Source organism: Spea bombifrons, chromosome 2 (genome assembly GCF_027358695.1).
Source record: "Spea bombifrons isolate aSpeBom1 chromosome 2, aSpeBom1.2.pri, whole genome shotgun sequence".
Lineage (NCBI taxonomy): Eukaryota > Metazoa > Chordata > Amphibia > Anura > Pelobatidae > Spea > Spea bombifrons.
Window position 1 is genome coordinate 124,379,367 of NC_071088.1, and position 11,921 is coordinate 124,391,287.

General features: G+C 45.1%; 1 protein-coding gene across 1 annotated transcript; it reads left to right on the forward strand.

The window, feature by feature from the left end:
* The first annotated feature begins 439 nt into the window (after positions 1 to 439).
* Positions 440 to 6,971, forward strand: HMGB1 (high mobility group box 1). The gene is made up of 5 exons (XM_053456376.1): positions 440 to 554; positions 3,836 to 3,998; positions 4,516 to 4,661; positions 5,194 to 5,368; positions 6,337 to 6,971. The coding sequence occupies exons 2-5, from the start codon at positions 3,849 to 3,851 to the stop codon at positions 6,496 to 6,498; spliced, it is 633 nt and encodes a 210-aa protein (XP_053312351.1). The 5' UTR covers positions 440 to 554; positions 3,836 to 3,848; the 3' UTR covers positions 6,499 to 6,971.
* The last annotated feature ends 4,950 nt before the right edge of the window (positions 6,972 to 11,921 follow it).

Here is an 11,921-nt window from a genome sequence, read left to right on the forward strand (position 1 = left end):
TCCCTCACGGTTAAGAAGCGCGTGCACGAGAAACCTAGCAAAGTATTACCGGAGGTCTGACAAAACCACTCGCTTGTCACAAACTACCCAAGTGACTAAAGAGTGGGAAGGGGGTATCCGTGTGCACAAGGGCGGCAAGGCATGCGGTAGGCGGTAGATTCGCTTCGCCAAGCCGTTAGGGTGACGAGAACCCCCGCTCCATCGTTTCCTACATTGGGTTGTACGGACTGTGATAGGCTTGCATTGAAAACATTAGAACTCCGCTTACAAGCTGTATCCCGCTTGAGCTTCTCAGGCTACAAGTTAGCACTTCGTATTTGCGCGCTGTTTTCCTCTGCGATGACGTTAGGCAAATTCTGACTAATCAGCGTCGGCCGCTGGTCAGGACAATGGAGGCCGGTCGGCCAATGAGAAGAAAGAAAGAGTTGGTGGTAGCCAATGGTGGCGAGCCTGGGTTGAGAGTAATGTTACAGATTGGGAGAGTGAAGAGGCTGCGTATCGATCCCGCTTTCACAGCCATTGCAGTACATTGAGCTCCATAGACACAGCATTGGGTGAGTAGAACACGGTATTACTGACTGACTGGCAATGTCTATGAGTATAACCCGGACCTAAGCGGGTATCATTGATAGGGATGGACACCTTCACGAAAACACAAGCCTATTTATGAAGCGAATGGGAAAAATATTCTATGGAGAGAGAGAAAAGCTTTAGGGCCGACGAAGGAAAAGCGGGGGATTAAAAACAGGATGAGACGCTGAAAAGAAATCCTCAGTATTCAATTTTTATATTCTGTGCCCCGCGCAGACAGCTGCTGCTATCCCTTTAGCATTAAGTTTTTTTTTTACCATAGGTTTTATTTTTAAGTATTTTTTTATTTTAATACTTTATATGTGTTCGTGAAAAAAGTCAATGTTTTTTTGCAATTTTTTTTTTTATAAACTTTTTAATTTCTGGTGTGTAATATTCGGGTGACACGACGTGTAGAGGGCTGGGCAACCGGGAACGGAGCGGTTATTGGACGGTGTGAGCCCTAATATAGGCACACGGATCCGGGGTCACTAGGAAAGGGCCGCCAGTAAGGACCCCACTGCAGGCCCTCTTATCTGGGGTGGGGGTCCGAAGACCAGGGCGTGTAGGCAGAGGAAGCATAAATTACCTCAGAAGCTGCTACTGCTATAACATGGCTGACTGTGGGAAGGTATGGTGACTATCGAAGCTGGGGTGGATTGCAAGGCAGCATTACAGATAAAAAGATCTTCCAACACAAGGCGGTAGAGTGTGGCTAAGGGCCGCCGCCACTTGTGTATTCTGTCCCGTAAAGTAACCCGTTTAGCCTGCCCGACTAAGGGAACTCATGGGCTCCGACCGCCGCGGCGTTAGGCAGCTTCTATGAGATGGCGGTTGCGAGCGGCACTATATAACATGGTGGTTAACGAAGGGAGCGAGAGAGGGGAGGGGCGCGATCTCATGCGCGGCCACAACACAATAGAGGAAAAGGGCGACTCAGCACCGCGTGGCCGCGCACCGCCGCCACCATTCCGAGAGCAGGGCGCGTGCGGCGCGCTCCCTCCCCGGCCGCAGTGTTGCAATGTGTATGTAGTCGCTAGATTGGAGAACTGTGTTGTCATCGTGCGTCCGCTGCCAGGGGAGAGATGGCAGCCACAGCGGGTCTCATGGGCGCTGGGCGGTGGCTTCATGATATCCAAGTTGACTCTCTTTCACCAGGAAGCTGCTGTTACAAGATGGAAGGAGAAAATCTGTCATTGCTGACCTTTTTTCCTTCTCCTCCTCCACCTTCTTGGAGTTGCGCCATTATTTCACTTCACAAACAACTGTGAGCGAACATATTGTAACTTTTCAAAGGCTTTCCCATGAAGTGGCGATAATAAAGTCACCAGGCGATGGTTTTTCATGTTTCCCGTGTTTATTATTTGCAAAGAAACTTCATGCCTCGCTTTGCGCGTTCCCTGGCGGCTCATCACGGGTCAGTCAGAACGATGAGTAACAGTTTAACTATTTCGCGCACATGACTCTGTCTCCCACATGTCTGCCCGGGTTCTGGATCAGCAATAGAATTCTGCGATTACTTTTTCATGCTGTGATGAGGTGTTTGAAGAGACCCGCTGGACCTTCCCAGGAGGGAAGTTTATTTCAAATGAGTTGAAATGTTAGAACAATACATCATAGTAGATGGTCAGTGGCTCAAATAAAGTGTAAGGACGTTTTACTTTACTGAGAGGGTGGTAGATAAGTGGAACAGCCTACCAGTAGAAGGGGTAAAGGCCAATAAAGCTGTCCTGAATCTAATTGAAGATCAATTAGATCGTAGAGTAGGTAAAACAGGCAAGTCTAATACCTTTTTAAAGTAAAACGTTACCATGGTATATCACCATTTATAACTCGAGGCATTGGCAGACTGACCAGTGTAACCCATCACATTTCACATAATCTTTTCGTCTTACAAAAAGTCAAGATGTCCATTGGTTAGTAGAAATGCATTAGATTGCAAGCTTTTGAGACTGCTTGGAGTGCAATCTAATGTAGTTCATTTAGCAAATAATGATATAATTTTTTCTAAACGGTCTGGTGCTCTTTCCGTGGTTCTGCTGCTCCTGTTCTCTTACAGCCTGCCGGTAATGGATCTACCTGTTGATTGCACCCGATCTATAGTGCGTTCGCTTAATACAAACTCTCTGCCTATCATTTGTCATAGATGCATATTCTGAGGAGCTGTCTATAATAGTCTATGAACATTTTACCCAGAAAACAAATCATTTAGGAGATCTAGAACCTGAACCGGCGATGTTATCTCCCAAAACATCACTCGTTGCTGTTAACTTCCAAGGAGAACGCGATTAACGACAAATCCTAGACTGCTGCTAGTTGAAATAAGAAGCGTTTGAAGCATCTCGGGCAGACTAACCGCTCTTTGAAACGCTGCTTCTTGCGTCTACGTCTGATGAGGTGTTCGGTAGAGAAAAACCTAATTAACAAGAGGGCCGCCTGTCGCTGGCGTCTTCACAACGTGTGGGAGTCTTTGTCATTTCGGAGCTGGAATATTATCCAGGTGTAAAAGTTCTGTACACCAACTAAACAGATTACAATAAGCAATTATTAAATCTTTCTCGGGGTCAGCATTATATAATCTCTCCCCTTAGTCACGCAGGCATTGTATGGATGGATGAGGAGGAGGGCAAGGATGTCAGGGAAGGGAATTGTTTTCTATTACATGGACCAATGAGCTCAATTTCCAAAAGATAACATTTTAAATTAAATATCGGCACTAAAAACCGTGACGGTGCTTTAAAAATGGAGTATATTTGTGAAAAACGTGTTTCCACCCAGATTTGCCTTCATTAAGGGGTTAATGACACTTGACTAGTTGTTACATTAACCTGCTGATCATATTAACTATTAATCTTTTCCATTGTGTAAGTCTGTAAAACAGCTGTAACCATCCCTCGTGTAATTCCCAGGAATATTTCGTGTATTTCTGACAATCTTTAGGTAATTTGAACAAAAGCCATGTGAGAAAACTAAGTAGAGATAGGATGTTTCACCAACATATTCTATAGTGCGGTATACGTGCCTTCAATTCTCTAGTGTTTTTATGATCTCTCAACATCCAGCGTTAAATGTGCCGTCTGGTCAACGTGTCTTACATCTCGTGTGTATTTATGGGGACGTTGGGAATAGTTTACAAACGGTGATTATAAAAGTTGACTGACTTGGCTTTCCCATTGAACGATGTCCTGAATAGACACCAGCCGTGATCTAATTGTCATTTGTTAAAGAATGAGTATTGAAGCTTTACATCGTGCTTTTGTTACAGAAACCAACTGAAAATGGGTAAAGGTGATCCCAAAAAGCCACGAGGCAAAATGTCCTCATACGCTTACTTCGTGCAAACCTGCAGAGAAGAGCACAAGAAGAAGCACCCTGACACATCTGTAAACTTCTCAGAGTTCTCCAAGAAATGTTCAGAACGGTGGAAGGTAAGACAAGTAATCGTATGACTGGATCGTTACACTATATATGTATTGTGACCACCAATGTATCACGTTGGTCACAGATTGATTTGTAACCCCACCACCACCTTTTTGTGAGAGTAACATCTTTATACATTTCCTCAAATGCTGCTGAGCGTTAGTTTATTTTAATTGTAAGTAAATGACGAGTGTCGGCTAGCTGGATGTTCCTGCGGCTTCTGTGCACGCAATGAAAAATAATTGTAGCGTCACCAGTGATTCCTAGAATAAATATATACATAAATTATAAATGCATTCAGCATCTCTTCTTCTTCATACTGAATACTCTATTACACAAAAATGGATCCATTATGTAGCCTACAAAGGTAAATCCACACAAAGCAGACCTGATGGATCGGACGATGTTCTGGTCGCCATACATGCAGGCTTTTGCATTGATCCGTAGGCTCTTGTGTGCGATTTACACGTGTCCATCTCTACCGTTTATAGTCATTGTACAATTTACGCTTTTTTTCTTTTGTAGACCATGTCTGCTAAGGAAAAGGGGAAGTTTGAAGAGATGGCAAAGGCTGATAAAGTTCGCTATGAAAGAGAAATGAAAACTTATGTACCACCCAAAGGAGAAACGAAAAAGAAGTTCAAGGATCCAAATGAGCCAAAGAGACCACCGTAAGCAGGCCTTGGAATGCGTTGCTAGAGGGATTTTGTTTAAATGCACTCGAGCCGGTATCTTGTAGGGATCCAACACCGTAATATATATCACCTGTTATCAAGCATCGCGTTATACAAAAATCTGTCATTCTGTCGCTCTAAAAAAGGTTTCCTATCTAGTTTCACTAGTTTACATTTGAGTTGCAGGGAAATGAAACCTTTACATTCAGATTACACTGTGCGTTGCGAGTGCCATCCCTAGTCCACTTCTTCTTGAATAAAGTAGTTAAATTGTTGGCATTACTTCATCTTTCCTAATTAACTAGACACGATACGGGCTCTGCTTAGCCCTTCTAGTCGGCAGCCCATCGTAATGCGTAAATTAGCTGCTGAATTGAGACATTTCCACTCACAGCCCCCATCATAAGGTGACAATCATTAAGCTCCGTGTATTGCTGGAGATTTCTTGTGCTATGTAAGGTTTTTTTGGTACAATAAATATTCTCATCAGCGTCTTAACATTGCTTTTATTTTTTATTTTTTTTTGCAGATCTGCTTTCTTTTTGTTCTGTTCGGAGTTCCGCCCTAAAATCAAATCTGAGCACCCAGGTCTGACAATTGGTGATGTTGCAAAGAAGCTGGGGGAGATGTGGAATAACACCGCATCAGATGACAAGCTGCCGTATGAAAGGAAAGCTGATAAACTGAAGGAGAAATATAAAAAGGTATTTCTTGTTGCAACGTTTCATATGCAAATCGCTGCATTAGCCGTAAACGGCTGTGGAAGCATGCTATTGTGTGCATTATTTTACTATAAATACAGGAGTGCTGTATGTGCGGAATGACGGGCGCCGCAACGTGAGGTTTATTGGAAATCAATAATCTCAGAGCTGGATGTGTCCGTTTCACAATTCAATAAACTCAGTGATGGGTAAATGTATTTAGACTAGGGGAGCAGCTTGGTAACTTCTATTTTCAATGTATCCGTGATTGTTCTTCCCCATGAAACGTCTTTACTCTGTTGTTGATTTGGTTTATGCATCCTTTTGTAAGTTTTGGGTGAGAAGTAACTGGCTAAGGGAATTGATTAAATCGCCTACATTTCTTCCTTTAAGCCACGGATCTTGGCTTTCCAGAAGTAACATTGTGAACCATATATCTATCTATCTATCCAAAAATAGTTACCGGCACTCCAGGGACTTCTTTAAATAATCACTCGAGAAACTGCAGTTTTCTAATCAACGTTTCAGTCTGTTTATTAGACTCTAATAAACAGACTTTTTTTGGATGTTATAAGATTTGCTGTTGCAGCTACTTGGCACCGGGCTAAAAAAGTGGTGATTGGTGTGCAATTGTTAACTTTGGAATATATATATATAATACACTTTCATTTTATGCTAGAAGATGTGAGGTTAATTTAACGGTTTCATTAAAAGTTGGGTAACATAACGTAGAATGTTTGATACCTATTTATATTTCCTTGCATTACTTTCGTGCTGAAGGTGGCACTGTCTAACCACGGAACAAATGTCTTTCTGGCTTTTCTGTCTATTAGAAGCCTTTCTTTCTTTTTTTTTAAACTGAAAATATGACTCTGTCTAACATCTGTATAAATTAAAGTATCTACAACATTTTAAAGTCTACAAATGCATCCCTGACATATCTTACGTTCTTATGCTATCTGTTTGTGCAGGATATTGCAGCCTATCGTTCTAAGGGGAAACCAGAGCCTGCGAAGAAAGCACCTTCCAAGCCAGAAAAAAGCAAGAAGGAAGAGGATGACGATGATGACGACGACGATGAAGATGATGAGGAGGATGAAGAAGATGAGGATGACGACGATGATGACGAATAAACTCTTCTTTTGAGCATTTTCTTGTCTATATATCTATATAGCATTTAACCCCCCCTGTACACAATTCACTCCTTTTAAAGAAGACAAAAATATAAGGCTGTGTAAGATTTGTTTTTAAACTGTACAGTGTATTTTTTTTTTCCTTGTGTATAGCTAATACACTACCGAATGTGTCTTTAGATAGCCCAATCTTTTTTTTTTCTCATTTTCTTTGTTTTGGTGGTTTTTCAAACGCCACTGACCTTGCCTAGTACAGTGAGGGGGTTGTAAATTGGCATGACAATTTTAAGCAGGTTCGTGTTGGTGCTCAGCACAAATTAGTTTGAATGGGGATGTAGTTCATGTTTTCATCTTCAATTGTCTTAGCATCATTTATTGTTCTGTTTAACTGAATACCACTCTGTAATTGCAGAAAAGTTGCGACTGTTTTGTTGACATTCTGTTTGCTTCTAAGTAAATACATTTTTTATTAATATTGTTGAATTGTCTTTGAAAACATGCTAAACGCAGTTAGCGGTTGTGAATAACAGGAGCCCGTGTTCTGCATCTTAAATTACATTCACAACGTTTCCTACCAAATAGATCGGGTTTTCTGCTCCTGTCACATGAGTAAAGGTGCCCTAAAAAGGAACAGTACTTCATGCTCAGATTGTAAGCGTTATCGTCAGTCTAAATTTGTCGTTTATTTGTGACATACCAATAATGAATGAAAGAAGAAGATTCTGACTTTTCCTTGATAGTAATATGTTTTGTGGTGCTTTTCTGTCTTGTGTATTTCCTACAAAAACAGTTCAGTTCTATGTATTTTTTTAAAATTTTATTTATTTATTTTTGAGACCTAACGGAAATCCTTCTTGATAGTTTCAATTGAGCAAACTGAAGTCAGTATACAAAACCAATGTGCTTGTGCTCTGGGTATAACCCAATCTTTTAATATTTGTTATGTATTTTCTTAGCAGTGTCACATTGAGTTATATTCAGTAAGCTAGATGCTTGCAGGCTTTTGAGTTGAACATTTCGTCTTGATGATCAATTTCCGTGTTCTCGTCAGTCTCTTACTGACCTGGGCCATTTTATACCTACGGACCTAGATCACGTTCCCTATTTCTGCTATTTTGTTCTTCAACCTTAACTGACCTCTTTTTAATTTAGTCTATCCTTGCAAATGATTTGTCTTTTGTTTGAAGCCATCTGCATACATATAATATAATATAAAACATTTAAACAAAGCAAACAGTCAGTGTGTACCCAGCCAATACCATCCATCGCTCCATCAAAGTACTCAAATTCTGGCAATTCTTATGCGCTTTTACACGGTTATATTGCTTACCCAGGAGCTGAATCGGTGAGCCTGCTCTGCATTTCAACCCAAGAGACTCTCAAGCAATTTCAAGCTTTCTCTGGGCGCCATGAATGGCGGGATAAGAGATATACGGCCATATAATGTGACGGAATCCCCAGTGTTTTTGCCTTAGGGGGTTCGCTAGGTATGCGCTGAATTCTCGATTTATGTATTTATTGGTCATTATTCTAGCAGCAGTAATTAAAAGTATATATTTTTATTTTTTCAAGCAAATAAGTAGGAAAACTTATGAGTGGCCCTCTAACACCTCCCATGAGCCTTGGAATTGGAGAGATATTCTGCTACCAACTATGGAAAGCTAGTCTATAAAAGGCGCATAAACGGGTTCTGTTCCATTTGCCTTCAGTTGCCTTTTCATACATCAAATGGTCTTTTGGGGGCTGTCATAATACCTACAGTGGCTCCTGACGTGTCTAATAGGGAAAGTTACACGGAGATAAGTGAGCAGGCCCTGAAACATTTATTTTATGTTATCTAATAGTCTTTCCCTGCCATCCCAGGTGACACAAGGATAGACTCCTCCTCCGTACCTGATAGGGCAGGACTCCAAACTTTAAAAGGGCCCTCCCCTCCTACTAACACCAGTGTTTTTTCCTGCCCTACCAGGTAGGGGACTCGTCTACCTTTTTATTATTTTCTAGGCTCTAGGTTGAGCCGTTTCCCCGGGCTAAGCCCCCATTCCTGGGGGATACCTTGCACCTCAGCCTGATGGCTGGTGCTGCGTCGCCCAGCGCTTTTTCCGGCGATGATCTCGGCCGCGGCGGCACCGTCGTCCCGGCGGTGTTCGCGGCGCCGTCGTCCCGGCGGTGTTCGCGGCCGCGGCGGCGCCGTCGTCTCGGCGGTGTTCGCGGCCGCGGCGGCGCCGTCGTCTCGGAGGTGTTCGCGGCCGCGGTGGCTCCGTCGTCCCGGTGGTTATCGCGGCCCCCGGCGGCGCCGTCGTCACGGTGATCGCGGCGGTGCCGGCACCCCGGCGGTGTTCGGCTGTACCGGCGTCCCGGCGGTGATCCTGGCCGCCGTCCTGGCGGTTAGCGGCAGCTCCACCGGCCGTGTGTACGGAGATGCCAGCAGGTTGCCAGCACCTCCTATAGCCGGGGACGCCTGCCGGTCTGTGTTTCAGCCACTAGATGCCGCTGTTGCGGCTTACTGGCTTCGGCCAATATGGTGTCTGCTGTCTTCCGATTGGGCTTCTGCACTTCTGGTTGTGCATTCCAAGCCTCGTTTTGGTCAGAATTTGAAATTTTGGCGCCAAACTCTCTGCTGTTGCAGATTCCAGCCTAATTTCAGCTCCTTTTTCACTGTATATATGGAAGGTAAGCTATTTGAATGCTGTGTGTGTTCCTGCTGCTTCTTTTGGTCAGGTGCTGTTGCATCTTTCATCATGTCGGCCCCTGATAATTCTGAGCCGCCCTCTGTTGAGGACAAGCCCAAGAAAGCTGTTATGAAGTCTAAACATGCCCAATGCTCCGGGTGTCACAAGGCTTTGCAGGATTCAAGGAAGAAACTCTGCTCCGCTTGCCTGAGATCTGTAGCGGATTCTGAGCCGTCTGGGGGTAGGGAATTTTTGGTCTGGCTTAAAGAGGAGATGCAGTCTACCTTCTCTGCCTTCCGTCAAACGGTTCCTGTTCCTGTTCCTGCCTATCATCACCTTCCCGCGGTACAAGACCCTGCTCTCCTGGGGCGTCAGCCTTTGTTCTCAGACTCTGAGTTTGATTATCCTGAGGTAGAGGAAGGTTCCTCAGAGGAAGGAGAGATCCGGGAGGAAAGTTCTTTTTTGTTCCCGGTGGAGGAAATTGAGACTTTGATTTCTGCTGTGAGGTCAGCTATGCATTTGGAGGAGGCCTCCACCCAGAAAAATGACTCTTTCTTTGGTGCCAGCTTCTCCAAGCAGTCTGCCTCGTTCCCTGTTCATCCTGCACTTTCTGACGTTATCAAGCAGGAATGGAACCACCCGGAAAGGAGGGTTAACATGTCCAGACGGGTTAAACGCATGTTTCCCTTTGATGAGAACTTTGCTGATTTTTGCGCTACCCCGCTGGTGGATACTGCTGTTATGAAGGTCTCCAGAAAGACTACTCTGCCCCTTGAGGATGGCTCTCATTTTTCTGACCACATGGAAAAGAAAGCCGAAGCTGCAGTTAAGAAATCTTTCGAGGCTTCGGCTGCGGCCTTTAAACCTGGAATTGCTTCTGCCTCAGTTTCCAGAGCTGTCAAGATTTGGCTCTCCCAGATCGAAGAGGATATTGCTGCCAAAACCTCCAGGGAGACTATCCTCAAGAATGTTGCTGCCGTGAGATTGGCCGTGGATTTTCTCTGTGATGCTTCAATCGAAAACATCAGAATGACAGCCAGAGCTTCGGCGCTTTCGGTGGCAGCTAGAAGAGCCTTGTGGCTTAAGGCCTGGGCGGCGGATAATGCCTCTAAGAACAGGCTTCTTAATATCCCTTTTAAGGGCAAGACTTTATTTGGGGAAGAGCTGGAGTCCCTTTTGGAGAAGACCACAGGGGACAAGCATTGGATGCCTCAGCGAAAGCCTCCTTCGAAAAGACGGCAGTCCTTTCGGCCTTTTTTCCCGGGACAATCTAGAGGCCATAGTTCTAGATTCAACCCCTCGTCTAGAGAGCAAAACTTTCGAGGCAGATTCCCTCGGGGAAGGGGGAGATTTGACAGGATCGCCTTCCCCAAAGCGTTTCAAGACCCCAAGAACGCTGCATGACGCCTTCTCCATTCCGGTGGGAGGAAGACTTCGTTTTTTCACCGACAGTTGGTTCTCACTCACCCGAGACCCCTGGGTGAGAGCCGTTGTATCGCACGGCTATCAACTTCAATTCCGGACCAGACCTTCGGACCATTTTTTGATCTCCCACCTTCCTCCAGACCAGGTGAAGCGGTCGGTCCTGTTATCCACCATTCATCAGTTGACAGACATCAGAGTCCTGGTTCCTGTTCCTTGGCCAGAACAAGGCCAGGGGGTTTATTCTCCGGTTTTTCTGGTCCCCAAGAAACCGGGTGGCCTTCGCTTAATCATAGACTTGCGTTTTTTGAACCGTCACCTCCAGTTCATCAGGTTCAAGATGGAAACAGTGAGATCCACCCTCGACACCTTATGCCTCAACGACTTCATGGCTTCATTAGACCTAAAGGATGCATATTTCCACGTTCCCATCCATCCGTCTCATCAACGTTTCCTGAGAGTGGCGATTCCTCGGGGTTCAACTGTCCAGCATTTCCAGTTTCAAGCCCTGCCATTCGGTTTGTCAGCAGCACCAAGAGTTTTCACAAAACTCTTGGCAGTCGTGGCGGCCCATCTCCGTGTTCAGGGTATCTCAGTCATTCCTTATCTGGACGATTGGCTTATCCATGCCCGGTCGGCGCAGATTCTTCGGGTTCATCTTTCCACGGTGGTCAACACATTACAAAGTCTCGGCTGGATTCTGAACTGGGACAAATCCTGCACCATTCCCTCTCAACATCTAGTGTTCCTGGGTCTTCGCCTGGATTCCTGCTCCGGGAAGGCTTTCCTTCCGACTGCCAGAATAGAGGGGATTCGATTCCTAGTACGCAGAATTCGCTCTGCGCACCGCAGCCCCTTACGGTTATGTATGTCCCTGCTGGGCAAGATGGTCTCCGCAAATTATGCAGTGCCCTGGGCTCTGGCCCACATGAGAATACTTCAGAGATTTGTCCTCAACCATCTAGAAGACACCCCCTTGGCTCTGGACAGGCGTGTCTGTCTTCCTCCGCAGGTCAGAGCTTCCCTCTCCTGGTGGCTCCAACGGAACGTCCTTGCAGCCGGGAAAAGATGGTCTCTTGTCTCCAAGGTACTTCTCACCACCGACGCCAGCATCAAGGGATGGGGAGCTACGTATCAAGACCTGTTTGTGCAGGGTCTCTGGTCTCCAGCTACAACACTTCTTCCCTCGAACTGTCTGGAGTTACTTGCAGTAGAAAAAGCTCTGCATCACTGGGAGCATCTGCTCGCCGGCAAGGACATTTTGCTTCGTTCCGACAATCAAGCAGTGGTAGCCTATGTCAACAGACAAGGGGGCACAAGAAGTCCTCA

What these genes read in the sequence shown, in the direction of transcription:
- HMGB1 (XM_053456376.1), top strand. Translation starts at nt 3,849, where the DNA reads ATGGGTAAAGGTGATCCCAAAAAGCCACGAGGCAAAATGTCCTCATAC. An exon ending in AATGAGCCAAAGAGACCACC is followed by an intron (nt 4,662 to 5,193) that starts GTAAGCAGGCCT and finishes TTTTTTTTGCAG; the next exon opens with ATCTGCTTTCTTTTTGTTCT. An exon ending in TGAAGGAGAAATATAAAAAG is followed by an intron (nt 5,369 to 6,336) that starts GTATTTCTTGTT and finishes CTGTTTGTGCAG; the next exon opens with GATATTGCAGCCTATCGTTC.